This window comes from Selaginella moellendorffii, unplaced genomic scaffold (genome assembly GCF_000143415.4).
Source record: "Selaginella moellendorffii unplaced genomic scaffold, v1.0 SELMOscaffold_72, whole genome shotgun sequence".
Taxonomy (NCBI): domain Eukaryota; kingdom Viridiplantae; phylum Streptophyta; class Lycopodiopsida; order Selaginellales; family Selaginellaceae; genus Selaginella; species Selaginella moellendorffii.
The window spans coordinates 897939-924628 of record NW_003314333.1 but is presented as its reverse complement, the minus strand read 5'-3'; the positions used below and the strand labels follow the sequence as shown (position 1 = coordinate 924628).

General features: G+C 48.1%; 13 protein-coding genes, 2 long non-coding RNA genes and 1 other non-coding gene across 24 annotated transcripts; 9 read left to right on the top strand and 7 right to left on the bottom strand.

Moving 5' to 3' along the window:
- Positions 1-590: 590 nt before the first annotated feature.
- LOC112340919 lies at positions 591-1875 on the bottom strand. 2 transcript variants are annotated; one of them, XR_002990348.1, is made up of 4 exons: positions 1420-1875; positions 1151-1375; positions 805-1079; positions 591-756 (listed from the first exon to the last, which is right to left on the bottom strand). XR_002990348.1 is itself a non-coding variant. In XM_024660134.1 (4 exons), exons 2-4 carry the CDS (start codon positions 1153-1155, stop codon positions 651-653), a joined length of 369 nt encoding a protein of 122 aa, XP_024515902.1. In that variant the 5' UTR covers positions 1156-1375; positions 1420-1875; the 3' UTR covers positions 591-650. The 2 variants fall into 2 exon arrangements, 1 of the variants encoding a protein (XP_024515902.1); XM_024660134.1 differs by having other exon boundaries at positions 805-858; positions 947-1375.
- Positions 1342-21129, top strand: LOC112340921. The gene is made up of 3 exons (XR_002990349.1): positions 1342-1353; positions 16888-16893; positions 20929-21129. It is a non-coding gene; the product is annotated as an uncharacterized LOC112340921 (long non-coding RNA).
- LOC9648691 (phosphatidylinositol glycan anchor biosynthesis class U protein) lies at positions 1922-4200 on the bottom strand. The gene is made up of 14 exons (XM_024660128.1): positions 4035-4200; positions 3935-3982; positions 3821-3881; positions 3640-3761; positions 3444-3581; positions 3305-3381; positions 3039-3247; positions 2915-2971; positions 2686-2854; positions 2580-2637; positions 2443-2528; positions 2319-2375; positions 2164-2271; positions 1922-2113 (listed from the first exon to the last, which is right to left on the bottom strand). The coding sequence occupies exons 1-13, from the start codon at positions 4180-4182 to the stop codon at positions 2170-2172; spliced, it is 1332 nt and encodes a 443-aa protein (XP_024515896.1). The 5' UTR covers positions 4183-4200; the 3' UTR covers positions 1922-2113; positions 2164-2169.
- On the top strand, positions 4263-6202 carry LOC9639872 (tRNA pseudouridine synthase A). The gene is made up of 2 exons (XM_002986225.2): positions 4263-5675; positions 5730-6202. The coding sequence occupies exons 1-2, from the start codon at positions 4405-4407 to the stop codon at positions 5995-5997; spliced, it is 1539 nt and encodes a 512-aa protein (XP_002986271.2). The 5' UTR covers positions 4263-4404; the 3' UTR covers positions 5998-6202.
- Positions 6008-6797, bottom strand: LOC9648690 (14 kDa zinc-binding protein). The gene is made up of 5 exons (XM_002986151.2): positions 6660-6797; positions 6550-6607; positions 6397-6486; positions 6218-6335; positions 6008-6152 (listed from the first exon to the last, which is right to left on the bottom strand). The coding sequence occupies exons 1-5, from the start codon at positions 6749-6751 to the stop codon at positions 6085-6087; spliced, it is 426 nt and encodes a 141-aa protein (XP_002986197.1). The 5' UTR covers positions 6752-6797; the 3' UTR covers positions 6008-6084.
- LOC112340471 (transcription factor bHLH96-like) lies at positions 6987-8856 on the top strand. The gene is made up of 3 exons (XM_024660131.1): positions 6987-7878; positions 7953-8354; positions 8434-8856. The coding sequence occupies exons 1-3, from the start codon at positions 7309-7311 to the stop codon at positions 8506-8508; spliced, it is 1047 nt and encodes a 348-aa protein (XP_024515899.1). The 5' UTR covers positions 6987-7308; the 3' UTR covers positions 8509-8856.
- LOC9639871 lies at positions 9244-10266 on the top strand. The gene is made up of 4 exons (XR_002990350.1): positions 9244-9335; positions 9416-9524; positions 9920-10028; positions 10090-10266. It is a non-coding gene; the product is annotated as an uncharacterized LOC9639871 (long non-coding RNA).
- Positions 10748-13854, bottom strand: LOC9639943 (phosphoribosylaminoimidazole carboxylase, chloroplastic). 3 transcript variants are annotated; one of them, XM_024660124.1, is made up of 16 exons: positions 13699-13854; positions 13431-13640; positions 13269-13380; positions 13140-13202; positions 12944-13082; positions 12827-12882; positions 12687-12760; positions 12480-12627; positions 12252-12425; positions 12117-12204; positions 11931-12056; positions 11785-11879; positions 11610-11727; positions 11462-11556; positions 11293-11399; positions 10748-11230 (listed from the first exon to the last, which is right to left on the bottom strand). In XM_024660124.1, the coding sequence occupies exons 1-16, from the start codon at positions 13836-13838 to the stop codon at positions 11116-11118; spliced, it is 1860 nt and encodes a 619-aa protein (XP_024515892.1). In that variant the 5' UTR covers positions 13839-13854; the 3' UTR covers positions 10748-11115. The 3 variants fall into 3 exon arrangements, with proteins under 3 accessions (XP_024515892.1, XP_024515893.1, XP_024515894.1); XM_024660125.1 differs by having other exon boundaries at positions 13431-13636; positions 13699-13767; XM_024660126.1 differs by lacking the exons at positions 12944-13082; positions 13269-13380; positions 13431-13640; positions 13699-13854 and having other exon boundaries at positions 13140-13161.
- On the top strand, positions 14215-16490 carry LOC9639870. 2 transcript variants are annotated; one of them, XM_002986223.2, is made up of 5 exons: positions 14215-14659; positions 14745-15220; positions 15299-15394; positions 15465-16043; positions 16098-16490. In XM_002986223.2, the coding sequence occupies exons 1-5, from the start codon at positions 14578-14580 to the stop codon at positions 16254-16256; spliced, it is 1392 nt and encodes a 463-aa protein (XP_002986269.1). In that variant the 5' UTR covers positions 14215-14577; the 3' UTR covers positions 16257-16490. The 2 variants fall into 2 exon arrangements, with proteins under 2 accessions (XP_002986269.1, XP_024515895.1); XM_024660127.1 differs by having other exon boundaries at positions 15465-16490.
- On the bottom strand, positions 16313-17361 carry LOC9639869 (peptidyl-prolyl cis-trans isomerase FKBP17-1, chloroplastic). 3 transcript variants are annotated; one of them, XR_002990346.1, is made up of 5 exons: positions 17051-17361; positions 16878-17000; positions 16702-16820; positions 16492-16649; positions 16313-16420 (listed from the first exon to the last, which is right to left on the bottom strand). XR_002990346.1 is itself a non-coding variant. In XM_024660133.1 (3 exons), the coding sequence occupies exons 1-3, from the start codon at positions 17339-17341 to the stop codon at positions 16791-16793; spliced, it is 444 nt and encodes a 147-aa protein (XP_024515901.1). In that variant the 5' UTR covers positions 17342-17361; the 3' UTR covers positions 16657-16790. The 3 variants fall into 3 exon arrangements, 1 of the variants encoding a protein (XP_024515901.1); XR_002990347.1 differs by having other exon boundaries at positions 16492-16638; XM_024660133.1 differs by lacking the exons at positions 16313-16420; positions 16492-16649 and having other exon boundaries at positions 16657-16820.
- On the top strand, positions 17373-17865 carry LOC112340920 (kxDL motif-containing protein CG10681-like). 2 transcript variants are annotated; one of them, XM_024660135.1, is made up of 3 exons: positions 17373-17498; positions 17561-17713; positions 17782-17865. In XM_024660135.1, exons 1-3 carry the CDS (start codon positions 17392-17394, stop codon positions 17858-17860), a joined length of 339 nt encoding a protein of 112 aa, XP_024515903.1. In that variant the 5' UTR covers positions 17373-17391; the 3' UTR covers positions 17861-17865. The 2 variants fall into 2 exon arrangements, with proteins under 2 accessions (XP_024515903.1, XP_024515904.1); XM_024660136.1 differs by having other exon boundaries at positions 17760-17862.
- Positions 17710-19245, bottom strand: LOC9639942 (upstream activation factor subunit spp27). 2 transcript variants are annotated; one of them, XM_024660130.1, is made up of 6 exons: positions 18917-19245; positions 18738-18849; positions 18518-18683; positions 18444-18470; positions 18078-18388; positions 17710-18020 (listed from the first exon to the last, which is right to left on the bottom strand). In XM_024660130.1, exons 1-6 carry the CDS (start codon positions 19228-19230, stop codon positions 17892-17894), a joined length of 1059 nt encoding a protein of 352 aa, XP_024515898.1. In that variant the 5' UTR covers positions 19231-19245; the 3' UTR covers positions 17710-17891. The 2 variants fall into 2 exon arrangements, with proteins under 2 accessions (XP_024515898.1, XP_002986193.2); XM_002986147.2 differs by having other exon boundaries at positions 17710-18388.
- Positions 19388-20787, top strand: LOC9639867 (rho GDP-dissociation inhibitor 1). Its single transcript, XM_024660132.1, has 5 exons — positions 19388-19783; positions 20041-20107; positions 20198-20416; positions 20488-20612; positions 20694-20787. Exons 1-5 carry the CDS (start codon positions 19565-19567, stop codon positions 20763-20765), a joined length of 702 nt encoding a protein of 233 aa, XP_024515900.1. The 5' UTR covers positions 19388-19564; the 3' UTR covers positions 20766-20787.
- Positions 20903-21095, top strand: LOC112340931. The gene has a single exon (XR_002990355.1). It is a non-coding gene; the product is annotated as a U2 spliceosomal RNA (small nuclear RNA).
- A 1673-nt stretch (positions 21130-22802) lies between the features above and the next one.
- On the bottom strand, positions 22803-24482 carry LOC9639941. The gene is made up of 4 exons (XM_002986146.2): positions 24280-24482; positions 23956-24026; positions 23719-23896; positions 22803-23652 (listed from the first exon to the last, which is right to left on the bottom strand). Exons 1-4 carry the CDS (start codon positions 24480-24482, stop codon positions 22803-22805), a joined length of 1302 nt encoding a protein of 433 aa, XP_002986192.2.
- A 786-nt stretch (positions 24483-25268) lies between these two features.
- Positions 25269-26687, top strand: LOC9639866 (immune-associated nucleotide-binding protein 8). The gene is made up of 5 exons (XM_024660108.1): positions 25269-25628; positions 25679-25965; positions 26017-26181; positions 26234-26311; positions 26370-26687. The coding sequence occupies exons 1-5, from the start codon at positions 25310-25312 to the stop codon at positions 26664-26666; spliced, it is 1146 nt and encodes a 381-aa protein (XP_024515876.1). The 5' UTR covers positions 25269-25309; the 3' UTR covers positions 26667-26687.
- Positions 26688-26690: the final 3 nt, after the last annotated feature.

Sequence of the window (26690 nt, the reverse complement as noted above, 5' to 3'; positions counted from 1 at the left end):
CAATGAAGGTTGTATCAATTCCTTCTTTGCAAACTATATTGTAGTTGACAGAATAAACTCTGAGTCTTGAACAATATTCCTGATGAATGTCTTTTGAAGCTCTGTATAAATGGCCCTCCTTCCTTGTTCATGTCTTTGTTAAGAATCTCCTCTTCTTTGATGACAATCCCATAGACTATTGGACTATTTGGGTTGGTAAGATCCACCAACACTAGATCATCATCTTGTATCTCTAATGTCCACTTTTGTGGTTATGTGGAGTTGCAGCCTCTTTTCACTTTGATGGACTCATGTAGAAGTGTTTTAGATTGTTAGGCCTAGAAACATGAAAGAACTTATTAGAATTACTTAAAATATTTTTGAAATGGGAGAGAATGGATCCTAGTGTAAGGCCTCATGCTAAGTGAAAGGGGTAATGGAAGTAATTCTATAGGAGGTTAATAGCATGAGGACTCGTAAGAAAGGGGCAGTGGAGGTAATTCTATAGGAGGTTATTAGCATAAAGCCTCACACTTAGGAATGGATGGGGTGTTTTTGCCAATTCCTTGATAATAATATTACTTGTCCCATGGACAGACATTTGAGCAAGATTACCATCAAGAAACTAGACAAATCAAAATCTTTTTAGCACTTTAGCATAAGGCCTCATGCTAATCCTTAAGCATGAGTCCAGTCACAATGTGTTGATGGAGATTACTAGCATGAGAGATTGCTTGTGATATTTTTCCTAGTTTCTTGATTTCTGTAGCCATCAGCCTGCCATTGACAACGCTTATAAAAGGTTTTATTACCAATCTGATTTACCGTCCAGTAGACAAAGAGTCGAGGCCCAGTTCCTCCATAGTAATTAGGATAAACCTTCAAGCAAGGTTCAGTATAGAAACATCTAAATTTCAACACACCTGCCATCCTGCTTCACTGTGGCAAGGATGGTGTTATGGAGTACCTGGGCCTAATTTGTTTGAGATAATCCACAACTGCAACAGACTGAACTCGGAAGTTTGTTCCACGTATGGCTCCCAAACATTTATAGTTGTTTCCATCCCTTGGAAGTTGCCGTTCAACTGGTTGTAGCCATGCTGTCGTGATCATGCAAAGTATTGTCAACTCTTGAGAGTTTTGATCAGATCCTGCTAGATTACTGTAGTACCTCATGAGTTTCTACGCCAGGTTCTTCATCAGCCAATGGCACTCGATTTTTTCCAGAGGAATGTTTTTTGGTTAGCTTCCTCACAGAATCAAATCTTGCGACTATGGTATTCGAAGTGTGCAACACCGGTATTGTGTTTTCCTTGCACGATCCAACTTCTAAACCAAACAGCTGACCGGAATTTTCTGATCCATTGTGCTCTTGTTTGCTCATCATTTGAGCAGGCTAGACGAGAAATCATTAGTTTTCATCCATGTTGGACAACTTACCCGAAGCTGCAGTGTCTGGTTTCTTAGAGACAGTTGATTTTTAATTGGGACGCAGAGGATGATGTCTCGATTTGATAACTGTTCACAAGGATCTGAAAACGAAAAAACAAACCGTATGATTTATGACAAACGGAGGATTCACGTCTCGGAGAAAATCTCTCATCTCCTCATTGAGATCTGCTGCTGCGTGAGCAAGTAAGAAGCATACCATCAGCAGCAATGCTTCTGTTTCTGACATTCTTCGAAGTGGAAAAAGAAGAAAAAAATAATCAAGCAGATCGATGAAGCTCGCTTTTAAACGACAATATCCTCTTCATAACGTGTGGACATGGAAATATTCAAAGAAGAGAAACCTTATCGTCAATCCCTCACAGCATGGCTCTGCTTGCGACCCCAACAATCCACGTTAACTTCATTCGGCCAAAGTTGATAGAGACTGAAATGTTCCGTTTGATAGCTTGAATGTAAAGTAAATCAGTTGTGTCTCTGCGCAGGCACTGTCCAATTTAAAGATGCCATGTATTGCCCACAGAATTGTCTGGTGGTTTTTATATACTATTTCTAACAATGAGCATAGCAAATCGTTTATAGCAAGTAGCAAGTACTATGCACATATGGATTAACTTATGGCAGCAATCAAGGCTTAACGTCAGTGATCTCCAATTCGGTGTGCTAAGATCGCCGCCTCTAAAAGCTGTTGGCCACTTGAAACAATAAAAATATGTAAAAGTTGTAGTAACTCACAGGTTTTCAGTTGTCTTTCTTAGAGCTTGACAGTGTTGTTTTGATTGTCAGCTTGAGGCCTCGCTCGAAGCGTAGCATCGAGTTGACGCTTTCAACGATCAAAATTGTCTGCCGAGTTTCCTTTAGCTAGCTTAGCAAAGAAAGACCGCGTTTACCTGGACAAACGCATAGGCCAAAGCAGTCGCAAAATAGAAGTTGGCATTTCCTGTTCCCTGAAGAAAAGAAGGAAAAGAAGAAAGAGGCATGAAATTATTGATGAACAAGAAAAGAAATAAATACCCTCCAAATCCATAGGTTGAACATCACGGGCCCAAGAGCTGCAACGCAAATGTAGGAATTGAGGAGAAGGAACGCGTACTTAAAATCTGAAGCAAAAATTCCATAAACCTCTGATCCAAATCCAAAGGAATACAGACCAGAGAGCTCGTGAGTAAAAAGGCCCATCAGTCCCAAATACAACGCCGCGTCTCCAACCTGAGCAAAGCAATATAAGAACGCTTAAGTTGCAAGGAGACATCTTACCGAGGGGTAAGACTTTAGAGTCGAGACAACCGCCATTAAAATAAAAGAAAGGAAAATCGGTCGGTGATAGAAGCATATAGACAGTGGTGCTATCATGCAAAATATGTTGCCATGAAACACCATGAGGAAGAATGACCGATAGAAGTCGAACACCTCGGTAAAAAAGTACCTGAAAGCAAGGATTGAGGAAGCGAGGTAGTTGTAGTAAGAAAACAAAAGGACTACGTACCAATACACTCCAATGTTTGGAGTGAGATCTTTGACAGTTAAAATGAAGCCATACGTCCTGCAAAAGATGTAAAGCTTTATTCAAAGCGACCAAAGAGAACGAGCGAGAAAAAAAGAACGCTTACTCTCTTAGCATTTCTCCGAGACCTCCATCGTGACGAAGAATCCGGTTACACAATCCCAGTACGCAAGACGACCAGACGGCTGACCAGAGGATAAAGCTCCAGAGCTTTTGCCATTGAACGTTGGTCGAGGACTTCAGAGATTCTGAAGACTTTAGCCTGAATATTTTGGAGCGGGGCTTGTCTGGTCCGCAACACAGCGCCGACGCGATCTTCAAAAAGAAGACGCAAAGAATGTGAGTTGCTAGATCGAAAGTGCGTGAAGTTACCGGAATTAACAGAACAAGAGGATACATTGCGAAGTGCGAAGCCATCACCCACGCAAAAGCAGCAAGCGGAGCATTTCCTGCATAGAAAAATATGGTTTCGAAAGAAAGAAAATAAATTCCAACGTTTGATATGCCGCACCTTCTAACGAAGCGTAGAGAGCCAAGCATACAACGAAGCTTTCGAAAGACGACGTCGATCCTCCAACACAGACAAAGACTGTGAAGGGATTAAAAAGATAGAGTAGCGCGGCTATCTCTCCAATGTCAAGCGTTTCACCTGTAAGAAAAAGCATGGAATATGTGATTCCAATGTTCCAATCTTACTTTTCTCTTGCCTTGGGAAGGTATTGGCAGCTCCAGAAGACGAGTGTAGTGATCGCGAGCAGCGGAGAGACGCTTTCCAATGAGAATTATCAACAGAGCCGTAGCGAAATCCGAAAGAAGAAAAAGAATGGGGCTGTCACAGCGAGACAACGTTGGCTTTTCCTTGAGAAAAATTTGGAAATATCCTCTCACCTATTTGCGCCAAGCGGACCGATGATTTCCAGCAGCAATGGAGATCCATGATAAACAGATCCTGTAGCAAACTAGCAAGCTAGAGAAAAATGGAACAAGGAAGTGTTTTCTCACCGGCATAAGGAGACAATCCCAGCTTCTTGAGCCAAAATCCCTCCTCCACTGGAAATATCTATGAAAATGTAGCTCATCGTGATCAAGCAATCAGCCTTACATCGAACGAGACTAGTGACCGGAGTAGCGATTTCCACCGATCGACTGAGCCGCGCGGAAGCGCCTGACATCAGTAAAAGCAGCCTCGCGATCGCGGCGAGCGTTATTCCGCCCCATATCGCCAACGATCTCCTCCCCTGCAAAACCATGGCACAGCATTTTAGGGTTCTAGGATCTCGACGTTTGGTTTAGCGGAAATCCAACGGTCAGATGTGGAGCTATATTTGGTTAGGGTTTAAGGAAGGCTAGGGTTCTAGGGAAATGTGCGGTGTGGCGGTCTGGTACGCGGAGATCGGCTGAATCACAGCACTCCCAGGTATGCGCCAGAAGCAGCGCTGGTGGAAATCCATGGTCTAGTGTAGAGAAAATCGATGGATTCGAGCGCAGTCGACGGCATTGCTACAATTTCCAGTGAAGAAAGCTTCCCAGCGGTTGGAAGAGAGGCAATAGCAGAAGGGATGGAGCTAAAGGTCCGAAATATAGAAGAGGGGCAGCAGCAGGGGGATTCTACTCCCGCTGATGCCCCAAATTCTTTAAGAGGTACTGGGGAAGAAAGTGTGGATCTCCAGAAAGAAATAGGTAGCGGGGAGCTGGAGGAAATAGTAGCGGTTGCGAAAGAAGAAACTCTCGGCAAAGAAGAGGAGATTGAGAAAGAAAAAGCTGGGCTCAAACGAAAGAAGATAGACGAAGATGATCTCGCTGCCTTTGTTCCTGATGGAGTACAAGCTTCGCAAGGAGCTTCCCAGGATACAAGGGAAACTAGAGACGCCAAGAAGCCAGCGCGCTACAAGAAGAGAAAGATCGCCATCTTCGTTTCTTACAGTGGTTATGGCTACCAGGGGATGCAGCGCAACAAAGGCTGCAAGACCATCGAGGGCGATCTCGAGGAAGCGCTGTTCAAGGCGGGTGCCATCGCGGAGTCAACTTTCGGGGACCCCAGGAAGATCGACTGGGCGAGAGCTGCGAGGACGGACAAGGGAGTCAGTGCCGCAGGCCAAGTGGTGTCCGGGAGGTTCTTCGTGGATCCGCCTGGCTTTGTGGAGCGTGTCAACTCCCATCTCCCAAAGCAGATCCGGGTGCTGGGATTCACGAGGGTGACAGGAACGTTTAGTGCCAAGAATCTCTGCGACAGGCGGAGGTACGAGTATGTTCTTCCGGTTTTCGCCTTGGATCCGGCCTCCCACCGAGTCGAGAGCCCGACCATCGAAGCAGCCAATCCGGGAGACAATCTGGGAGAAGCTATCACCAGCGAGGATGTAGAGGAAGACACCACTTCCACCACCGGCACTACCACCGGCAGATTCACTCCGACTTGCACCTGCACAAGCAGTGATCTCGAGACCGGATTCACTTTCGGTGACGAGGAGCGAGCCAAGCTCACGAAGATCCTCCAAAACTACGTTGGGACTCGCTACTTCCACAACTTTACGTGCCGTGTCAAGCCGGAGGATCCAAGCACGCAGCGGTATATCACCTCGTACGAGGCCGGCGAAGTTTTCACGATCCAAGGCTGTAAGTTTGTCCGGTGCACAGTGATCGGCCAGAGCTTCATGCTTCACCAGATCCGCAAGATGATCGGCCTGGCCGTGGCGGTGATGCGAGGTGATGCTCCGGAGACCATCTTCGAGAGAGCCTTTCGGAGGTAAGATTTGGTTCTTCGTTCTTTCTTGTCTCTTTAAGTTTCGGAAACTTTCAGGGACACGAAGATCGGAGTTCCAATGGCACCGGAGCTCGGCCTCTTCCTCGACGAGTGCTTGTACACTGCGTATAACCAGAGATTCGCGGGAAGCCACGAAGAGGTCTCGCTAAAGTCGTTCGAGAAGGAAATTGCCGAGTTTAAGACCGAGGTGATCTATCCCCACATTGCTTCCACCGAAGCCAAGGACGGGGTCTTTGCTCGGTGGCTTCACGGCTTGACGAAAGAGAGGTACCCGGATTTTGCAGCGCAGGCTCCTCCTAGTTGAGACACAAAACTTTCCAAAGAAAAAATCTCCATTCGATGGCAGTCGTTTTTGCAGTAAGAAATAGAAGCTTACGTTCTCCTTCTACAGCTAGCCAGGCGGCCATTTCATCTGGCGTCCTCCAACGAGATGGATATGAAGATGATAGACCGATTGGCCTGTGAAAACAAAGATAAGAGAGCTATGGAAGAAGAAGAAATGGAAATTCTCTCGCAAGACTTACATCCTTGAGGTCCATCGTTGATGACAATCCTGTAGCCATCGTCCAGTTTCTCTTTCTTGGCAACCACGGTCGAAGCATAGAGTAGTTCTCCCAGGATTTCTTTGTGTCTTTCCTCTGCCTGTGGCAAATGGAGGATTAGTCTTAAGTGCCATAGAACATAGAAAAAAGTGGAGCTTTACCTTGGAAAGCTGTGTCAATCCATCTCTGTGCTTGGGAATGATAAGAATGTGTGTCGGCGCCTGTGGATTTATGTCTCTAAACGCTAAAACCTGGAAATTCCACATCGCAGCAGTGAGATCGAGAGAAGAGAGCCTAGAACAACAATGCCGGACCTTGTCATCCTCGTAAACGATCTTGGAAGGAATCTCCTTGGCGATGATCTTGTCAAATCTGCCAGGAAACACAGCGATCACTGCAAGAGAAGACGAGATTTTCGACTCACATCGTTGGCGATCCGGAATCCTTGAACAGGGACGCGGCCTGCGCGGCGACCTCCTCGCCTGGCGGAGATTGTTGCACGGCGCCCCCCGCCATTGCCCCGACCTGGCGCGCTAGAACACGAACCCTATTCGTCGAGCTCATCGGGAAAACCCAACGGCTGGGATGCAAAGTTGAGACCAGTGGCTGAGATTGCTCCAATGGTTCTACCGCCCAGATTAAACTCTTTCTTTTGACCTTTGGTAAGTTCCAGTGTCCGTACTCTGGGGCGCGTACGTAATGAGATTTTTAAGAGATCGTGTTCTTTGTTTTGGCCTAGGGAAAGCTCCTTTGGGCGATGGCGCTTTCTTCTTTTGTTCTTCGCGACTAGTGTCTCTTTTAGATCTTCTTTCTCTCTTTGCCGATTCAAGCGTTGCTGATTCGAGCTTGTAGCGCAATCTTGTGTCGGCATTGCTCGCTGCGGCGCAGCGCCTTTCGTTCTGCAGCACTGCAGCGGCATCGACGCGAAGATTTCGAATCGATCGTCGTCTTCTTTTCGCGAAGAAGAGGTTCGATCTGATCAGACGCCGCCATAATCTTGTTTCTTGCTGCTGCATTCTCGATATTTTGATCGATCCAGGCATTTCCCGATAGAAAATCTCCAGAAGAAGGCCATGGCGAGCTGCATACTGCCTGCATTCTCCACGATAGTGCCGGAGTTTTCCACCGCTCGCTATGACGCCGACGCGCGGATCCGAGACTGGGGGATGTATCCCGAGCGCTTTGGCGTGGTCGAATCGCTCTCGGCGGCGCCGCAGCAGCAGCACGACAGCGCCATAGAGATGAGCGGCCTCGTCGCAAGATCCAGCCATTGCAAAATTGAGCCGGACTGCCTGATTCGTGCTCCATCGGATTTCTCCCAGTTCCCCAGCAAGGCCGTGGGCGACTCCTCCAGCTTGGACTATCATCTCCACAAAGGCGTCAAGCGTCCTCTCGAAGTGGTGGACATGGCGGCCAGCTCCAAGAACACGGCGAAAGAAAAGAGGCTCGATAGCGATTGCGGCAGCCTCCACTCCGTCCAGGACACCACAACCGGTGGCGCCGCCTCGCCGCTGTGCAGCAGCCCTTCCAAGATGGGCGAGCCCGACCACGAAGTCCACATCTGGACGGAGCGAGAGAGGCGCAAGAAGATGAGAAGCATGTTCGTGACTCTACACTCGATGCTACCCAAGGTTCCATCCAAGGTACGCGCTTTTCTTCTCCTCTGATAGCCCAGATTGCTGACGATCATGAGTGGTTTTTTCCATTGCTGCAACAGGCCGACAAATCCACCATTGTGGACGAGGCCATCACCTATATCAAGTCGCTGGAGCAGAAGATGCAAAGACTTCTCAAGAAAAAGTCCGAGAAGGCGAAGAGCGCCTTGCAGCAATCCGAGGCTAGCGGTGACGGAGACAAGGCGAAGAACAAGATGGTCTCCGACTCGGAGATACTCGTCACTCAGAGAGGCAGCAACTCGAGCTTCCGGACCTTGTCATCTTCCAACGTGGTTTTCAATCTGTGCGGTGCCGACGCCTTCATCACAATCTGCGCGAGCGCGAGGCCGAATTTGCTGTCGAGGATATTCAGCTGCGTGATCCAGATGCTCAGAATGGACGTGAGGAATGTGCAGATAACCGATACGAGTGACAACCGACGATTGCTCATCATACATGCTTGTGTAAGTGACCCATCCCATATGTTTTTTTCAGTTTTTTTAACACTTTTCTTAAGCCGCCTTTTGGAACTCTGTCTTGCAGGCGACAGATGTAACTCGTACTTCTGAGGGGGATCTTAGAAACGTTATGCAGGAGCTGATAGGATGCATCTTATAAGTCCCCGGGCCGAGAAGAGTTTTTATATCGGTGGGGTCCGAGTTGAGTTTCGAGAGTGCGCCAACACGAACTAGCCTCATGAGGGATGGAATTTTTCGTTGGTATGTTTTGATTTTAAACGCCTCGTTACTGAGCTGTTCCGGAATTTCGTGCTGTGCTGTTGTTGTAGGGAGAGTGGTGGTGGTGTCTTTAAGCTGTAGAGAAAAAAAAACTGTGCTGCAAAGAAGAGAAGAGCTTTCGAAAGTGTTGTTTGTGGGAGGTATTGGGGAGGCTCCAGAAAGCTCAGTGTAAGTGTCGTCTACAAATTTACAGCTCTTTGTATGGCAAATGGGAATTGTTGTCGCGTTCTATACAGGCTTGACTTGGGGCAGCGTGGTGGCGGTCCGTGTTGTAAGTTGTGGGTGATCTGGTTGGATTGAGATTGCCATTGAAATTTGTCTTGAATGTCTACTTGTGCATTTGTTTCAAGCCTGGGATGGTAGTGTTGTAATGATGGGCGACACCAAAAGATTGACGAAGTTTGTCCTCTGGCCGCAGGCGAAGCAGGATATAAGAATTGAGGACGAGCCAGGTGAGGACGGCTGGCTTTTGCTTTGGACGGTTTCTTGTTCGTCCGGGTTTTCTTCGATCTTTTTCTGTGATAAGTGTGTGCTTTTCTTCCTTGTTTTGCTTTAGATTACATTATCATTGGGCCACACCTGAACTGACCCCGTCGGAGCTCCTCAAATCCCTGTCGTGCTTTGCAGATTTGCAGACTTCTTCCCTTGCTCCGCCGCAAGGAACAAACGGCTTGTTGCTTTGTCGAGATCACTTTCCCTGCTGTCGAGGTCAGTAATTTTCTGGATTTGATTACTGCAAGTGCTCGTTTGATCTGATTTTCTTTCCTGGCTTGTATCTATCTACATAGATGGTGGTGACGAGTGGACGAAAGAGCCGCTGTTTCGACAGGACGAATGCAGTGTACTCTTACTCCCTCTGCTGCTATCGCTGCGGCAGTGCAAGGTAGGATGGGAAAGGTCAGTTCCTCTCATTCATCAATCTATTTCCATTTTCTTCCACTGCACTGGCATTGCTGCTTGGCTTGGCTTGGAGTTTTCCATCCACTACATGCTGTTCCTGCTCATCCTCTTTTTCACTTTGCTTTTCCTTTGCCTTGTCAATGCAGACAAGAAGTAGAGCATTTATGAGAGGGGCCTAGTTTCGAATATCGAGAGTGAGGTTTCGAGCGAGCGAGAGCAGCAAAGATGCGATGCCTCGTCTAGAACTTAGCTCTGTGCACTCATTGCGTAGACTATTACGTTGCTTTGCTCTATCGCTTACTTACTTGCTTGTGCTTGCCTGGGAAACCTTCCTCACTGCTATACGGTTATTCTACATATACTAACGCCCGTAGCGTTTTCGATGTTTGTAGCACCGTTAAGACAAACACGGCAAGAGGGAAACGAGTGGGAGACAAGACAAGCAACGGAACTGGCTGGACAGAGCTGTTCTTGGGAGTCTGGAGCCTCGCTCATCATCAGGTAATCGATTCTTTGGCTAGACAACTTTTTAGCTACACAAATCTCTAACGAAACTTCACAGGTTATCGCCATAGTCTCGATTGACAAAAACTTCACAGTTCATTGAATCTTTGGTGGTGGTTTGTGAAGTACTCTACGATGATTCTCTCTACGAGAATGCCAAGAACATCACAAGCAAGCGTAGCTAAGAAATGATTTGTTGCTCACGACGCTGCATAATAGATATCATTGAAAGCCAGACCTTACTTCCGTTCGGGCATGTCGTACCGTCCAGGTGACACCTCCCCACCGCCTCCTGGAAGGTGGAAACCTGCGCAGGTGTTGCCGGGTCAGGAGTAATCCAGGGAGGTGACATTGGCTTGTTTGAATACGCCACTCCTCCGTAGCAATGTACGTCCTGCTGTGACACCCGAGATGACCTCACAATACAAAAGATTAGATTGGTAAGAAAATACTTTAAAAATCAAGTCGTACGGAAGAACCATGGTTGACTTTGTGATGTGACGGCCGCCGCCGGTGCTGGCTGGAAAGAGTCGGAGGCGATGGCTGAGATCGACGGCTCTCGTGCCCACGTGTCTGAGCCCCGGACGGTTGAGATTTGCATTCAAGGGAAGTAGTAAATGAAGCCAGGAGTAAAAAATTGTAGTGAAAAAAGCAAATATCGATGGAAAGTTAAAAGCCTGGCTTGCCGTGGATTTGGACACGATACGCTCATTACATCGAGGGAGAAAACCTTTTCTTTTTTTTTAATCCCATTCCATATGCTCGAGCTGACACGTCAATCATTGACGGGCTTGACAAACATGGGATAAGTTTTGGGCCACCTCTGACGGGCGGCGGCGGTTTCCTCTGACGGCCGGGATCTCGTTCGGATTCGGATCTCCAAGTCACGGCCGTCGCTGACGAGCGAGCCGCCCGTCACGTGCCGCCCCTCCAATCATCAGCATTGTACTCCCATTGCGTAACGTCCCAACTGATGGGCCACTACTTCATTTGGGACCACCGCTCTTCCGTACCAAAGCGTAGTTCATGGAGTTTTATGAATCACCGCTTTAGAAGTGGAAGAAAGTTCCAATCGCCATCGCCTTTAGCTTGGAGAAGACTTGTTCTTGCGAGAGTAATAGTTTCTCCAGCCTTCTTTCTCCAATTTCTCCGCTTTTTCAAGCACTGCCGCCTCCATTTCTTGCTGGTAAGTTATCATCCTGTCAAAACGCCACCACCACCACTACGTTACAGCCAAGCTTTAGAGATTATTGCCCGATACCTTTGCAAGAGCTTTGGGTTCGTCAATGCCAGCATCCTCACGGCCAAAAGTCCTCCATTCGTCGCATTGTCCACTGCGACTGTGGCCACTGGGACGCCTTTTGGCATCTGTGCATTAAGAGCTATGGTTTGGTGCCAGCAAAGAAAAGGCGTAGAGGATGTTAACATACTTGGACTATGGAGAGTAGCGCGTCAAGGCCATCGAAGGAGGTGACATTGATAGGAACACCGATGACGGGGAGAGGAGTAGCGCTCGCGATCATGCCTGGGATTTAGATTAACAAGACGTCTTTCGTCGTTCACAACTTAGAGGCCTACCAGGTAAGTGTGCGGCGCCGCCTGCTCCAGCAATTATCACTTTGATGCCCCTTTCATGTGCGGTCCTTGAAAAGGCGTTCATTCTCTCCGTGGTTCTGTGAGCGGACACAATTGTCATCTGTAAGCACGCGAATAAAAAAAACATCGTATACAAACGAAACTAAAGCGGCCAAACCTCATAAGCAACACCAAAGGAGTCAAGAACATCAGCTGCATCTTTCATGACACGCAAGTCTGAATCAGACCCCATGTATATGCCAACTAATGGACCTGGAAACGAGAAAGTCAAATCATGCAGAGCGAAAGACTACATACACGAACCTGGTTCGCTCTCACTTGAATTGGAGCTGACAGTGGAACTAATGATTTGATTCATGCGCGCCCTGACAAGAGCTGCAGAGTCTCCAGCAACAGTGATATGGCCCATTTTCCGCTGCCTCCTTATCTCTGAAAAATAAATCCAAGAGTATATAGCTTCAACAGCTTAAACTACTTGGCAAAACAAACCAGCTTTGTTGTACCAATGAATGCTTGCACCAGGGACGTTTAGCGCTCTTCTCAAGGTTTGATAAGCTTGGTTGAATCCAGCGTCACCCTACATTCCAACCAGTGACGGGAAAGGATAAGAGTGTTCCACGATACCTCAGCCTCTCCGAGAAGATTATACATCATTGCTGCTGGAACCTTCATCGCTGTATCACCAAGTGGAAAGCCCAACACGGCCCGAAGATGCTGTTCAAACTGTGAAACGTAGCAAGCTTCAATAGTATAGTGACCGCTGTTGTGTGGTCGCGGAGCAACCTCGTTGAGAAGAACCTGGAAAGGTGTGCGGAGATAATCACATGAAGGAAAATGAGAGTTCTATCGGACCTGGCCGTCCGCTAGAAGAAACAGCTCCACACCATAAATTCCTGCGCCTTCCAGCGAACCGATCGTCTTCCCTGCAATATCTAGAGCCCGTTGTGCTACAGCGTTGGACACCTGAGCAGGTGCTTCGACAACATGGCAAATGTTGTCCCTGTAATGGAGTGTCACCTCGTTGTACAATGCAACAGTCCAACGAGGAAAGATACCCACTTTTGCGAGGTCTCGACGACGGGATAGCAACGCAATTCACCACTTCTGCTTCGTGCAACCATCACGGCCAGTTCCTGCTTATCAATCCAAAGATAAGAAGATATAAAGATATGACGAGAATTAAAAACACATTATCGAACCTTTACAAACGGAGCCCAACGTTCTGCATAAAGGCCGTGCTCAAATCCACCCAGCGCTGCAATTCAAAAGCGAACGTCAAAGCACTGGAAAAAGTTTCCTCGGGACTAGTTAGTTACACGCAACAGCTGATTCAAAGTCATCTCTAGATCGGACTACGGCATTTCCACGACCATCGTACGCAAGGCGACGGCTTTTCACCATCAAAGGATAACCAAACAGGCTAGTGGCTTCCTCAACGCTTTCAATGCTCTTGAGCTGCGAAAAGACTAGATGCGTTACGCCAATTGTTAACAGGCTGCGCAGTTTGCTCACCTCAAGGAAATCCGGAAGAGGAATTCCATGCTCTTGGAAGTGAACTTTTTGCAAATACTTGTCCTGGAAAAGAACAGGCATGACCAAGATCAACTCTAACGAACAAAAAAAGAAAACGACCAAACAGACCTGGATTATCCTGATCGTTTGTGGACTCGGCTCCACATCAATGCCTTCAGTGGCAAGAGCATCTATAGTGTCGACATCGACGTGCTCAATCTCCACAGTGAGAACTCCACAGCTTCATCAAGAAACACGTTCCAGCACACGGAGAAAACTTTCGCAATGTACCTCTTTGCAAATTCTCTAACAGCATCCCTGTCTCGAAAACTCCCGACGTGATGCTTGTGTGCCAGACGGCTCGCAGGGCAATCCTCAGCCGGATCAAGAACCGCTACCTTCAACCCCATCGTCGACGCAGCCTGACAAAGCATCCGCCCGAGCTGCCCGCCTCCCAAAATCCCCACAACGGTCTCCCAATGCGCCAGATCCCCGTCCTGGCTGCGCATTCTCGGATCAGTCACACAAAACCTCCCCGGCATTGCGAGGAAAACCTTACCCTCGCTCCATCGCCGCCCTGACGCGCACGGCCTGCGCTCTGATCCCCGGCGACGAGCGCAATCGGCTGGATCGGCAGCAAATATCCGCAAAGGAGCACGACGATGGTGGCAAAACCAGCGCAAGAGCTCCAAAAGCCATGGACTAGAGAAAGAGCTCTAGGGTTCTAGAGGGGTTTTATGCAACGGGAGATTCCCTGGCCAGCGTGGCCATGTTGTAGCCGTTGGATCATAACTTTACCCTTCTAAGGTGAAGAACCCTAATTTCAGTCAAGGATTTCGAATGTACGTCACATTTAATCGATCATCATCTAAATCGAAGCTAATCCAAAGGACGCTTCGATCAGATCGATCGGGCTAAATTCTAGGAATTCATCGGAAGCAGCGCTGCAAATCCATTTTCTTGCAAGACACACTAGGGCTCTGGGGGGGGTTTTATGGCGCGGGGCATATTCCAGTGCCCGCGTGGCGAAATATCAACCGTTGATGAGGAAGGGGATTTAGGGCTCGCTGTGCTGTGTGTTTTTCTTTGTACCTATATTGCAACGGCAAGCAAGCATCGCGATTCAGCGGAGGTGAATCGCGCGGCGAATCCCTTCCTCCTCCTCGCCCGCGATCCAGCAGCGGTAGGGTTTGTGGCGCCGAATTCGCGAGAGCGCCGGTGGGAATCCGAGGGAGAGAGGAATTGGAGTGAGGATTTTCTGGCTCTCTGGCGATTCGTGTCCCCGTTTTCGTAGAGGTGTGTGGGAAGGTCTTTGTTGTTCTTGATTTTGGGCCTGGCCTTTTCCGGGGATGAGGGAAGGAGAAGGATTGGGGTAAAAGGCTGTGTGGCTTCCTCAATAGATGGCACAATGGCGCCTTAGGTTTGGCAGCAGCCGATCATGGGTTTGCTCAAGATGGACAGAAATGGAAGCGAACCATCGCTGGTGCCAGAATGGTTGAAGAACAACAACAACAACAATGGTATGTAAAGTATAGTTTTTTTTTGTTTCTTTCGTTTTGGTCTTAAGAACTTAAGGTGACGCGTTTCTTTTCTTTGTTCTTCCAGGTGGTGTTGGAATAGCATCACGACACTCCTCGTTTGTGAATCGCCCCCAGCATTCTTTGAATGGAATCTCGGACAGGGACTCGAGATTCTACCCGAATTTTAGTCGCGGGAGGTTTCCCGAGCGCGAGCGTGATCGCGAGGCCTGGAACCGGGACTGGCGAAGCCATGACAGGCAAGTAGGAGGAGATAGAGGGCCGTCGGGGTTTCACAGGGTGCCAGTGGCTAGGCTCGATGTGGAGAATGGGTGGTGCGGTTTCAAGAGCTCCGAGAGGCTCCGGATGGCGAGCAGCAATCGTTTCGTGTCGTCGAGGAACTCGAGTGACACGGACTACATTGACAGCTCCATGGCTCCCAAGACCCCGGAAGCGATTTGCTCCAAGATGCCGGAAGTTTTCAGCTCGAAAATCCCCGAGGCTCCATCGCCAGCCTTCAAGATGTCTGAAGCGCTCGTCCATGTAGCGTCGTCTCCGATTCAGGTAACGTTCCATCTCGCTCTAGCAGTGTTTAACTTGTTCACCATCCTCACTTGTTCTTCCTTCTTTGGTCTATTCCAGACGGCTATGGAGCAGCAGACACAGCGGCTGGAGGAGATTGCCTTGAAGCAATCAAGGCAGCTCGTCCCAATGAAACCATCTCTTCCGAAAACAATGGTACGTGGCTGAGCTTCTTTTCTTCTTTGTCCAAGTTGAGCGAGCTTAACTCTTCTTTTTTCTTTTGCAGGTGCTTCCTCGCAAGCCGATGAAATCCTCTGATTTGAAGTCCGGCCAGCCAGCGAGTCCAGTTACTCCATACCGGACACCAACGCCAGCTTTGAGCGTCTTGAAAGCAACTCCAGGAAGGCTCCAGGTGCTGAGCAAAGAGTCCACGGCGCCTGTTGCAAACCGAGCTCCCCAGGCTCCCATGGTGGATCGCAAGCCAGCCAGTGACGGTAAAGTTGGCGACGTCCACGTCCACGAGGACCGGAAGCCTCTTGCGCACGGCCAGAACCGGAGTAACTTTTACAACGCGATCCGGAAGAAGGCAGCGACAAATGGCGAGAACAGGAATCCGCAGGAGAGCACGGCGATGGACACTCCACAGAAGAAGGCCTGCGAGGAGAGCTCCACTGTTGTGTCGGAGCTGATTCGCACGGAAGAGAGTGGAGACGCTGGTGCTGTCAAGGAACTCAAGCCAGCCGAGGCGAAGCATGGCCGGTGGTGCGAGGAGGAGGAGACTGCTCTGTTGAGGTCGCTCGGATGGGAAGACAAACCGGACGGCGAGCCATTGACGGAAGAAGAGATCTATTCTTTCGTCCGAGAGGTAAGCGACTGTAAACAACTTGGAAGCTTGCTTACCGAGATGTTTGTTTTGCAGCATATGACGGCTTTGGCATCGACCCCGTCGGTGGTGAACGGAAAGAACCAAGTAGTGTGCAATGTGCTCTTGGATCTGAGCGGTGGCAGCCTTGCAAGCCCATCATCCTCGGGCTCGGAGTCGGAGGATTGCGAGTTGGAGCTGGGCAAGGTGAAATAAGTCGACAAGACGACGATGGCGACGAAGAACAGCAACGAGAGGAGGAGGCTTGTAAATGAGTACATAAGGTTGTTCCTTGTTTTGGGAAGATCCGAACGGTTTTTAGAGGGGGAGAAAATTTTTGGTTTGAAGAAATCCAGGCTGACCAAATGAAGTTTGTTTTGCTGGCAAATGTAGGAAGTTGGTCAGTGAGAAATACGAACGAAAAAAACGAAACGAATTCGATTTACTATACCTCTCCAGACTTTTGAGTAACTTTGATGATTCGAGCTATTCCTCTGCGACTCTGACGAGCTCCACATCGAAAACAAGCGTTCCAAGCGTGGAGCTTTCTCCGTTTGCTACTCTTGTGGGATTAAAGATGGTCGTGAAGAGCCTTTGCCTGTCGAAGATCTGTGCGTGAAGAAAGAGCGCTTGTTTGTGGTAGAAGATGAGTAAAGCTTACATTTGGAGGTAGAGGGTCTTGTGTGGTGCTTTGATAGCCTTGCGATGGTGGAATGATGACACGACGAATTCCTCCAGGCCTCATTGTTCTCACTGCTGAGACCAAGCCCCCGCTATCACCTACACAAGAGAAAAATGTGACACTAATAGAAAGAAAAAAAATTCCTTCCTCCTTACATTGTTTAAGCCGATCGTGAAGACAAATGGCTTTGGATTCCCATCCTCGTCTTTGTGATCATACGTTGAATCGAATCGCCAGCCTTGCTTCGCTGCGAGCCTTCCATAGTAGTGGATTGCAACCTGGGCAGCGAAGATAGAAAGAAATCAAGGAGGAAACAAGGAAGAATTACCTTATCTCCAGGATTGGGACATTTTCCAGCGCCAAGCCTGATATCCAGAGCCTTGACGCCACCAGATCCCTGGATCTCGTAGAACTGCGAAGATTTTGGGGCCGGTGGAGGAGATTTCGGCTGCTCGATCGCTACGGCATTCTGCGCAGACAATCCGAGGGAGACTCCCATGGCAATCAAATGCCGCCTTCCAAGATCGAGGGAAGCCGGAGGAGCACAGCAGCTAGAAGCCCTAGGTTTGGCGCCATTCTTCCAACGAAGAAGCCACAACCTCCAATCGCAAAGACTCATCCCTATAGCCGTTTGAATGATAAATAATTTAGGGTTCTTCGCGTTTGGCGATGGAAGAGCAGCAAATCCAAGCGGCAGCGTCCGAGGCGACGGAGCAGATCCAATCCATTCTCGATCCGAGCAGCATCGACGAGCTCAAGCGCCTCCAGCTTCTCATGTAAGTGATCATCATCGATCGAAGAAAAAGAAGTGGTGGTTTTGAACTCGCTCGCGTCACAGATTAGGCAGGCTGGGCGATAGCAACGCGGTCCTCTCGCACTACAACGAATTCTCCGAGCGTAGCTTCGCCGCGGTAGCTCCAGATTTCGCCAAGAACACGAAGCTCCTCAAATCCATGAAAGCCGATCTAGACCACATTTTCAAGCACATCAGGTAAGCACAAACTTTTTACTCTTTTCAAAGAAAACTTTGCTGTTAGGATAATAAAAAATCGGATCCAGAGCCAGTTTCCTGACGCTTTCTCGGATCACCACTGAGAAATCTGTATGTACAGAGAATAATTTACCGAAGAGTTTGTAGCAGCTGTCAAAATCGCCTCCTCTTTCCTTTGTTACTTACGAGTGCTTGTCAGATGAGCTTGCAGCAACTTGGGAAGACCACCGAAACCATTGAACGACTTGCAATCCAGCAGCTTCTCGAGCTTTTCATCGCACAAGATCTTCCTCCTGTCCGAAGGATCCTGATCAAAAGAATGGTTCCTTCTCATCGAGAAGAGATCCGAATTTTTCAAACTTACTTGGAGCTGATTGCTTTTGATGTAATCCCACAGCTGCTTCGTCACTTCCGGCCTCGAGAGTTGGCTCTCCTCCGTTCCCAAGAATTCTCTAAGCTTTGGAGAGATCTTCATGGGAACTGTGAATCCAGACACTTTGGGGCTCTTGCCAGCAGCTTTCCTGGCTTTTCTGGCCTCTTCCTTTTTCTCGGCTCGCTCTTCTGCCTTTCGCTTCCGAGCAAGTCTGTTAGCAGCTCTGGTTTCCCGATCTACAGCCCTCTCGGCTAATCCTTCTTTACCATCTTCATCTTCTTCTTCGTCTTTGATCTTCCTCTCTGCAAGGAAATCCAGTCAGTAGAAACGATGAAGCACAACTCCAAAACCCCTTACTCGCGGCTCCAGCTTCGTACGCCAGCTCTGGCAAGTTCTCATCAGCGAGAGGATTTTTGGAAAGCAAAGCTCACCGTCGAGAGGGATGACATGCTTGGTCAACTTCTGGTTCATGGAGAACATGTCAATGTAGTCGGAATTAAAAACCTTTTTGAGCGCTTCGTCGCATTTGATCTTCCTCTTGTCCTCGGGCACCTGGAGATTGTGCTCGCGGATGTAAGCCCAGAGAGATTTCACAACCTGGAAGCCAAGAAAATAGAAACATCGTCAATCCAGAGTGAAGATATCACAAACCTGAGACCTTGGAGCTTGTGGAATGCCGACGATAGCTTCCAGCACATCGGACAATTGGCAAGGCTTTTGAAGTCCAGTCAGTCCCTTCTTCTTTGTTTTTTTGGATGGAGCACTGATGAGAAAGAAGGGGAATTTCTCAAGCCATGTTTTATCAACGTATGAGGAAGAAAAAAATTTACCTCTCTCGAATTGCGGAGTTGAGCTTGTCCCGGAGCCTGGAATCTCCATCTCCATCGCCACTGGCTTCGGCATCGGCAGCCTCCTCCGCTTCGCCTTCGCCGGAATCCTCCGCCTCGGCCACGAAACTCTCAATCTGCTCGCGAAGAAACGCCTTCTTGGACCTCAAGCTCACGCCCATCTCCTCCTCCATTTGCTTGCGAATGTCTTTGGAAGAAACCTCGCTGAGATTGGCGCTGGCGAGAATCTCCCTGACGCGCTTGGCGATCGCTGCGTCGGGCGGCATCGCGGCGCGCCCATCCTCGTCCTTGCGCATTCTAATGGATTTTAAACCTAAACTTTCTAACTGGGACTAGGGCAAATTAATGCGCTAAGTTTCTCGAGTTCGATCCCCCGCTCACACGCTGGTAATTCAAATTTTTTACCCCTTTCTGTCTCTCTCTGTCTGTCTCTCTCTCTCTCTCTCTCGATTTTAGGTTCTTTCATTCCTTCCACCAAGCGCTTCTTCGATTCTTCGATCCATCACCGATATTTCGTCCAGGCATCGATCGATCGGGGTTTCGGAAGCTCCATTCCAGCATTTCCTCCCAGATCGCCGCTCGCTAGGCTAATGAGCTTGTGAGGGTGTGATCCATCGGTTCCAGTGCAGGATGAACGGATTCATAGGCAGCGATGGGGTCGCCGCCGCCGCCGGTGCCGCCGCTGACGCCACCGCCGCCACGGCTGGATGCTCTGGAGGTGGGGCAGAGGGGCTCCAGAGGCAGCTGAGCCGTGTGTCGCTGTGCGAATCGGATGAGGAAGATTCCAAGCTTGCCGAGGGATATTTGGGGCCTCTGGTACCGCTCAGGGATCACATCGAGCGCGACAAGGTATGTTTTCCTCCCATCCATGATCTCGAATGATTTTAGACTCCCCAAAATGTTTCATCCATTATAGGAAAAGTTTCCTGTCAGAGCATTTTAAATCATTTTCCATGATCTTTAGCTTGTCGAGAGATGGATCTCTGTGATCAAACTTTCGCGGGTTTAGGAAAGAGTTAGTTCTTATCACTTGTCTCGAGAGTGAGTTGGGTCTGTACAGGAAACTATTTACTCTAAACAGTGGTGTTTGTTTTTGTCTAACACAGGATGATGAGAGCTTGCGACGCTGGAAGGAACAGCTCCTGGGTTCTCTCCCTGTTGAATCGTTCGATGGTAAGGTAAGCCCATGATCATGCAGCACATCAAAGCTGACGAGATTGTCGATGTATTTTTTTTCTTCTGTTTCTTTGTTGCGAGGGATAGAGCGACTGGAGCCGGAGGTCAGGCTCAGTTCCCTCACAGTGATCGTAGAGGGGCGACCCGACGTGATTGTTCCATTGCCGCTGGTTCCAAATTCGCGGGGCAGCTCTTTCAGCTTGAAAGAAGGCACCAGCTACTGCCTCAAGTTTACATTCTCGGTTCACCACAACCTCGTCTCGGGCCTCGTCTACTCGAACACCGTCTGGAAGAATGGCCTGAGAGGTACGTCCTTGATTCTTTTTCGCTTTCCACTTTTAAGAACTTCAGCTCTGACTCAAACCTCCGTTCGGCAGTCGATCAAACGAGAAAAATGCTTGGAACTTTTGCTCCGCACCAGGACCCGTACACACACACGATCGATGAGGAGACGACACCGAGCGGGATCCTTGCGAGGGGAAATTACTCGGCCAAGATGAAGGCAAGCTCAAATTTTCGTGTTCCAGAGATTGTTCTTACCTTTTTCATTTTTCCTCCTGGTTCGAATCGATGTGCGCTGCAGTTCCTCGACGATGACAAGCGATGCTACTTGGATTTGAGCTATTCGTTTGAGATTCGAAAAGAATGGGATTGAAATAAAGCTTAGGGTTTCTAAATGTCTGTGCCCTACTTAGGGTGAGACACGTAGGCGTGCACCCTATCCCACATGCGAAGGCGTAGAATCGTGCCCGGGCTTGAGTATATAAGAGAGGGCTGGGGCAAGGGAACCTTATACCTTTCTCGGCCTTTTGGCTAAGATCAAGTGTAGTATCTGTTCTTATCAGTTTAATAGCTGATATGGGGCCACGTGCCCCAACGCTATTAACCTAATTTTTTGTGGGAGGGGGGCCACCGGTAGCTTGCTACCCGGTCCTCCACGTGTCGCTTCGGCCTTACACTACCGCCTTAGCCTGGCACAACCCAACCCCCCAAATCTAAACCCAAGAAGCAATAGTATATTAGTCTTAGTATAGGGGATTAACAGTTTTTGCGAAGTCTAATGCTGTATAGTGGGTATATTCTAGGGATATTCTAGTTGATACATTGTGATGCATCACATTATGCATCTAGACTTTTTTGTTAAAATGTATCAACTTGTGATTTCACAAAATGATTTCACTGATTTCCTTGATATACACCTCTTTTTGTTTGCCATGCAAAGGCATCAGCTCTTCGCGATGGCCATAGTCTTTCATGATAGAAAAACGCCACCATCTAGATTGCGTAAGTATTGTTGACTTGTTCCGAGTGGATATAAGATCCTAAGGATAGGGTTTGTGTGTGCATGTTCCGCCCAGGCTATCTACTTCAACCTATGATAGACCAAGAAATGCCACAAGATCCATGAAACAATCGTGTTCAATCTGTTTCATAAAAGGAAAACACACTTAAATTGGTTCAATTTAAAAGGGTTGTACATATAGCAAAGACTCAACTTTCTTTGTGTACAATCACAACTCCTTCACCACTGTTACGGTGAATAGGATCTACCTCGGCTTATGGTAAAAACCCTAAAAACAAAATTATGTTAAAATATTTTTAAAAACTATTATAGTATTACTATTATCTGTTTATTTAAATATATAAGTGAAGTACTTTAAATAAAAAGTAATCTAACAAAAATACTCAAATTATTTCTGACAGAAAATTACATTTTTATTTTTAATTATAATTTGTTGTATGATGAAGAAATTATTATTAAAAATATGATTTTTTGTCAGAACTTTTATGAATAATTACTACTTGAGTGTTTTATTAAATTAGTTTGAAGAAAGTTAAGTAGAATATAAGCACATTACATATGGAATAGTGCTATTCATATCTAGTAATATTTATTAATTCAATTGATCAATTGGAATTTTATAATTATAAACATGTTCATAATTTATAAACACAAGATATTTATTGCATATGAACCATTAAATGGTAAATAAACTAAAATATACTAAACTAAATATATGTTTATAAATTATAACTACAAAATTAATCTAAATAAATAATAACCATTGGATGGTAGAATATCCAAGCATATTCTAGATATATCCACTACTGTTATATAGCTTTTCTTAAGAAAAATAGTTATATTTATTATGCTATTTTAATGTTAATCTACACTTTTAATATGGTGATTATTGATTAGGGTACAATTTGTGTTTTTTTATGTCCCATTTACAAATTTGTTTTTCTAAATTTGGAGCTATGTGTGTGAAAATTATAAAGATATTGATCAACGTATGCTGTAACGCAAAATATTACAGACAACCACTAGGCTGCTCAAATGCCATCTTTATAACAAGCTTGCTGCTATATTTTAGATTGACACCTATTTTGCTAAACAACTTTAATGCTTCTTATTGATATTGCAAAGTTCCTCATGATCTTTTTGTTTCTTCTCATTTTCTATTCTACTTTGTTTTTTTTTTTTTTCACCACACCATTGTCTTGGTTTTCTCACCACCATTGACAGACAAATGCATACAGGAACACGAACAAGCAAAACACCAACTTTCACTTCGACATATCGACATACACGCTCACAATTTTTCATCCACGCCAAAGATACAAAGAGAAATCAATGCAGTAGACTATAGTCTAAGATTATAAAGTTCTCCAATACTACTACACTCAATTTCTAATACGTTGGTGCATTCGGCTTGAGAAAAGCCTCCTTAACGTAAAAGAGATCTAACGTATAATCAACAGGAGCTCCAGGAGGGGGAGCTCCTATTGCTCCTCCTCCCCCAGGAGGGACGAAAGTCGAAAACACCTGAAGTGCTGGAAAGCGTAGGACGTACTGTGCAATTCCAGGTCCGGTCAACGGAACTCCATTCCTTCCAATGCCTGTGAGATTCGGGTCATTTTTCCAAGTCGCATTTGGTCCCAAGGGTCCTGTGCCAAAGGAGACTAAGCGTATGGGCATCGGCCCTGCTCCGCCAGGCGCACCTGGAACAGGCACGGCTGGAGCAGGCCCGGCCGGCCCCGGTGCTCCACCTCCTCCAGCCGCCCCTCCGGCTGCTCCTCCGGCTCCAGCTACTGGTGGTGGCGGTCGTTCATAAACTGTAGCGAGCATGGCCATGGTGCCATTGGCTCTCATATTGAAACGCTTGAGACCCACGTAAATAGCACATCGAGGGTAATTGGGTCCCAAGAAGATAGCTGCGCGCTCGTGGAGATTCTTGGGCCTTTGTGATGTAGCGATCTCTATGACGATGGCTCCATACTCGTGCACTGCCGCCACCCCCGGTGGAAGGATACTACTCTCACCAATAACATTGACAACCACATCAGGCACGTAGAGACTTCCCCCGACATCTGGCCTGTAGCCGACAGCCGTAGCCACGGACAGCAATCCAGCTGCTTGTGCATCAAAAGCAGCTCCCACCTTCAGCTGAGCGTGGCCATGGGGTTTGTTCGGGAGCTCCCTTGCGATGATTTTGCCGCCGAGGAAGTCGCAGATAAACCGCTTATGCCCTGATTCCCACCTGGAAAGAAAAGCGGAAAAAGCAGATTTGCGTTATAGGAGCAACTGCCTATTTCTAGTTTCTCACCGGGAGAAAGCTTCCGCGTTGGGACAATCACCGATGATGAGCTCGCTCGGCGTGAGCTCTTGATCTTCCTCGTCCCCTGTCAACAAAGAGAATCGCAACAGCTTCTGCTCGACAGCTCGAGCCGCGCGCTCATCGATCTTGACTCTGGCTCTCGATCGAGCAACCACATTCTCCGGTACTGCCTCACAAGCGGAAAAAATCGCGGCCATGGAGGAGGAGGAGAGAAAAAAAGCTCACCCATCATCGAACTCTCCTCGCGCTTCTCTTTGCGCTGTTCCCACGCTTGAAGGTCGTTTTCTTCTCGCGCCCTAGGACAGGTTAAAACGATCGGACAACGTTATATGATCTATCACGACCAAGGCTCTTGAATGTGAAACGCGATCGAGATATAATTCGCCAAGTTTTGGGTCTGGGTGAAAAGAAAAAACGTTCGACTAGCTTGGACAACACGCTCCTCCACAGCGACATTGTCGAGAAGAGGCTGTACAACTTCCCGGACTCCGAGAAAGTCTCACCAAAGTCCGGCCACAGCACCACCCGCTTGAGCGAGTCTACCACCACCTTTCGTGTGCTCGAGTTTTGCTATCCCCGGGCCACCACCACGACCTTGCTCCGACATAAAGAGCAAAGTATCGCAAGCTTCCAGCTGTGGCGGCCTTGCATGACAAGCTTGATGGTCTTGAGCTTTCCATTGCCAGCGTGTGGAGCTTGCTCAAGACAACACCCCGAGCCTCGGGAGTAATCTCATCACTGTCCGGTGCCATGACTGGCAAGCACTTGATCTTGAGTGATTCGAGGTTGATGTGCTCCAAGACTCGGAAGTTCACGGGACGAGGTCCAACTCTCGCGCCGAGCTTGTCATGTTAATCCAGGCGGAGTCTGTCAGCTTGGAAGCTTGCAAGGCCTTGTGGACGCTGTGGAGCTTGAGAGTGTGGACCTCTTGGAGACGAGATATCAGTGCGGAGATGGATGCAGTCGCAGTGCAAGAGCTGTCGCTTGTGCTTGCTGCAGAGCTTCGCTTCTAGCCCAGGAAGCGGCCAGAAGATGTTAAGTCGTTGAAAGCAGCGCCTCGAAGTGTTGCTCCTCCACGACTTACAAACTAGACAATGCCAGCAAGTTCCGCTTGAAGGCTCAGCTCGAAGATCTTGTGGAAAATGTCAAGTGGCAGATCCGACCAACCGTTTCCCATCCTGAGATCGAAGAAAGTAATGGTGGTGCTTTGTTCGAAGAAAAAGAGAGAGTCTACCATCCAGACAAATGGTTTTCCAGGCCTTTAAGTGGAGCTCTTAAGTTCTTGTTGACTTCGTTCTATGCAATACTTCCAATTTCTTCAAAATGTAAAGACAGAGATCTTCACATGTCAGCTGCTAATCCGCTTTCATCTTTTTTTCTTCTTGTTGATGTGTTATGCCTGGATCTCAATAACTTCCAATTCCCTGACACATGCACAAAGAGATTATTAGATTTGTGAGTCGAGCAAGAGCTTCCGAAAATGACAACTCTATCGTAGAGAATTCCCTTTCGATTTTCATAACCATTTGCAAATTTAGCTTGTTTGTAAGGATCTTTCCTTTTAGGTCAGGGAAGGACGATGGATCTTAGCGACTGGGAAGACGTTCCCAGCAACGGCGGCAGCGACTACGACGCCCCGATTCGCAGCGATCGCATGGCTTTCTCCGATTACAAGGCTGCCAAGAGCGGCACCGAGGTAATCTCTCCTCGCGATTCTAGCAGCACCACGCTTGTGCTAGTGGGCAAAACCGGCAGTGGCAAGAGCGCCACAGGGAATTCCATCCTCGGCGGCAAGAGATTCAACTCCAGGATGTCCCTTGGCTCCGTGACGCGCGTGTGCGAGCTTGGGCAGATCACACGGCCCGATGGACGACGCATTCGCGTCATCGACACTCCAGGTACCTGCGATTTGCTTGCAGTTTTTTTTGCTAGAGATTCTCCTTTCCAGGGATGTTTGACACCGCCCTCGATTCCAAGTCGATCGCGAGAGAGATTGGCAAGTGTATGGATTTGGCTGGCGATGGGCTTCACGGAATCCTCCTCGTGCTCTCGGCCAAATCGAAGTTCACGGAGGAGGAATTCGCTGCCGTGGATGCGTTTGAGAAGATGTTTGGATCCGGGGTCTTGAACTACGTCGTCGTCGTCTTTACGAATGGTGACGCGCTCGAAGACGATGGCGATGGAACGTCACTGGAGGAGTTCTTATCGCAGAATGGCACTCCTGGAGCTCTCAAGGTACTCACCTTCGCAGCTATGTTCTTCAAAGTGTTCTTCTTTTGTTTCCAGGATCTTCTCCACCGGTGTGGCGATCGAAAGATTTTGTTTGACAACAAATCCAAGGACAAGAGAAAGCTGGAGGCGCAGCGGAGAGATCTTCTCGAGATTGTTGACACGATGATCACTGCCAACAGCCGCATACCTTACACCACCGAGATCTTCGAGCTGGCCAAGGTAAGAGTTCGCGTATCTCGCATCCTCCCAAATTTCAATGGATTGATTCCAGGCTCAAGAAGAAGCACGAGAGAAGAAAGAGAGCATGGAGAATCGACTCTCTCAGCTGGAGCAAAATTTCCCCCAAAAGGTTTTATATTTTCAAACGTTCTCACCGCGCGCTAAGAGAACTCTCGCTTCACTGGCAGATCAATGAACTGCGGGAGAGCTATGAGAAGGACAAGGCCGAGCAAGAGGAGGAGCTGGCCAAATTGCGGGAGCTCGCGGAGGAATCCAAGCGCAGCGCGATAGCGGCCGAGGCCAAAATGGAGGAGCAGTGCAAGCGTGCCGAGGAGCAGCGCAGGCACGCCGAGTCGGAGCGCGCGCGATTCGAGCAGGAGCGCATCAAGCTCGAGGAGGAGCGCAAGCGATTCGAGAAGGAATTCAAGCGCAGGGAGAAGGAATTCGAGGAAAAGATGAAGAACTCGCGCTGCACAATATTGTAAATACAGAAAGTTTTTAGGGTTTAT

Coding starts and splice junctions, on each gene's coding strand:
- LOC9639870 (XM_024660127.1), top strand. CDS start 14,578: ATGGGTTTGCTCAAGATGGACAGAAATGGAAGCGAACCATCGCTGGTG. Junction 14,660..14,744: donor GAACAACAACAACAACAATG/GTATGTAAAGTA, acceptor TTGTTCTTCCAG/GTGGTGTTGGAATAGCATCA. Junction 15,395..15,464: donor CATCTCTTCCGAAAACAATG/GTACGTGGCTGA, acceptor TTTCTTTTGCAG/GTGCTTCCTCGCAAGCCGAT.
- LOC9639869 (XM_024660133.1), bottom strand. CDS start 17,341: ATGAGTCTTTGCGATTGGAGGTTGTGGCTTCTTCGTTGGAAGAATGGC. Junction 17,001..17,050: donor GTCCCAATCCTGGAGATAAG/GTAATTCTTCCT, acceptor TTCGCTGCCCAG/GTTGCAATCCACTACTATGG. Junction 16,821..16,877: donor TCACGATCGGCTTAAACAAT/GTAAGGAGGAAG, acceptor TCTCTTGTGTAG/GTGATAGCGGGGGCTTGGTC.
- LOC112340919 (XM_024660134.1), bottom strand. CDS start 1,155: ATGAGGTACTACAGTAATCTAGCAGGATCTGATCAAAACTCTCAAGAG. Junction 859..946: donor CTCAAACAAATTAGGCCCAG/GTACTCCATAAC, acceptor CCTTGCTTGAAG/GTTTATCCTAATTACTATGG. Junction 757..804: donor GACTCTTTGTCTACTGGACG/GTAAATCAGATT, acceptor TGTCAATGGCAG/GCTGATGGCTACAGAAATCA.
- LOC9639943 (XM_024660124.1), bottom strand. CDS start 13,838: ATGGCTTTTGGAGCTCTTGCGCTGGTTTTGCCACCATCGTCGTGCTCC. Junction 13,203..13,268: donor AAACGATCAGGATAATCCAG/GTCTGTTTGGTC, acceptor GTTCTTTTCCAG/GACAAGTATTTGCAAAAAGT. Junction 11,231..11,292: donor AACCCAAAGCTCTTGCAAAG/GTATCGGGCAAT, acceptor GCGTTTTGACAG/GATGATAACTTACCAGCAAG.
- LOC112340471 (XM_024660131.1), top strand. CDS start 7,309: ATGGCGAGCTGCATACTGCCTGCATTCTCCACGATAGTGCCGGAGTTT. Junction 7,879..7,952: donor TACCCAAGGTTCCATCCAAG/GTACGCGCTTTT, acceptor TTGCTGCAACAG/GCCGACAAATCCACCATTGT. Junction 8,355..8,433: donor TGCTCATCATACATGCTTGT/GTAAGTGACCCA, acceptor TCTGTCTTGCAG/GCGACAGATGTAACTCGTAC.
- LOC9639941 (XM_002986146.2), bottom strand. CDS start 24,482: ATGGCACCGGACAGTGATGAGATTACTCCCGAGGCTCGGGGTGTTGTC. Junction 24,027..24,279: donor AAAACTCGAGCACACGAAAG/GTGGTGGTAGAC, acceptor AACCTGTCCTAG/GGCGCGAGAAGAAAACGACC. Junction 23,897..23,955: donor CGAGGAGAGTTCGATGATGG/GTGAGCTTTTTT, acceptor CTTGTGAGGCAG/TACCGGAGAATGTGGTTGCT.
- LOC9648691 (XM_024660128.1), bottom strand. CDS start 4,182: ATGGTTTTGCAGGGGAGGAGATCGTTGGCGATATGGGGCGGAATAACG. Junction 3,382..3,443: donor TCTCTACGCTTCGTTAGAAG/GTGCGGCATATC, acceptor TTTTCTATGCAG/GAAATGCTCCGCTTGCTGCT. Junction 2,272..2,318: donor TGGCCTATGCGTTTGTCCAG/GTAAACGCGGTC, acceptor GAAACTCGGCAG/ACAATTTTGATCGTTGAAAG.
- LOC9639942 (XM_002986147.2), bottom strand. CDS start 19,230: ATGCGCAAGGACGAGGATGGGCGCGCCGCGATGCCGCCCGACGCAGCG. Junction 18,850..18,916: donor AACTCCGCAATTCGAGAGAG/GTAAATTTTTTT, acceptor CTTTCTCATCAG/TGCTCCATCCAAAAAAACAA. Junction 18,389..18,443: donor GTACGAAGCTGGAGCCGCGA/GTAAGGGGTTTT, acceptor ATTTCCTTGCAG/AGAGGAAGATCAAAGACGAA.
- LOC9639872 (XM_002986225.2), top strand. CDS start 4,405: ATGGATTCGAGCGCAGTCGACGGCATTGCTACAATTTCCAGTGAAGAA. Junction 5,676..5,729: donor TTCGAGAGAGCCTTTCGGAG/GTAAGATTTGGT, acceptor GGAAACTTTCAG/GGACACGAAGATCGGAGTTC.
- LOC112340920 (XM_024660135.1), top strand. CDS start 17,392: ATGGAAGAGCAGCAAATCCAAGCGGCAGCGTCCGAGGCGACGGAGCAG. Junction 17,499..17,560: donor AAGCGCCTCCAGCTTCTCAT/GTAAGTGATCAT, acceptor CTCGCGTCACAG/ATTAGGCAGGCTGGGCGATA. Junction 17,714..17,781: donor CACATTTTCAAGCACATCAG/GTAAGCACAAAC, acceptor AATCGGATCCAG/AGCCAGTTTCCTGACGCTTT.
- LOC9648690 (XM_002986151.2), bottom strand. CDS start 6,751: ATGGCGGGGGGCGCCGTGCAACAATCTCCGCCAGGCGAGGAGGTCGCC. Junction 6,608..6,659: donor GATTCCGGATCGCCAACGAT/GTGAGTCGAAAA, acceptor GTTTCCTGGCAG/ATTTGACAAGATCATCGCCA. Junction 6,153..6,217: donor CAACGATGGACCTCAAGGAT/GTAAGTCTTGCG, acceptor TTGTTTTCACAG/GCCAATCGGTCTATCATCTT.
- LOC9639867 (XM_024660132.1), top strand. CDS start 19,565: ATGAACGGATTCATAGGCAGCGATGGGGTCGCCGCCGCCGCCGGTGCC. Junction 20,417..20,487: donor CTGGAAGAATGGCCTGAGAG/GTACGTCCTTGA, acceptor TCCGTTCGGCAG/TCGATCAAACGAGAAAAATG. Junction 20,613..20,693: donor ATTACTCGGCCAAGATGAAG/GCAAGCTCAAAT, acceptor TGTGCGCTGCAG/TTCCTCGACGATGACAAGCG.
- LOC9639866 (XM_024660108.1), top strand. CDS start 25,310: ATGGATCTTAGCGACTGGGAAGACGTTCCCAGCAACGGCGGCAGCGAC. Junction 25,966..26,016: donor GCACTCCTGGAGCTCTCAAG/GTACTCACCTTC, acceptor TTTTGTTTCCAG/GATCTTCTCCACCGGTGTGG. Junction 26,312..26,369: donor AGCAAAATTTCCCCCAAAAG/GTTTTATATTTT, acceptor CTTCACTGGCAG/ATCAATGAACTGCGGGAGAG.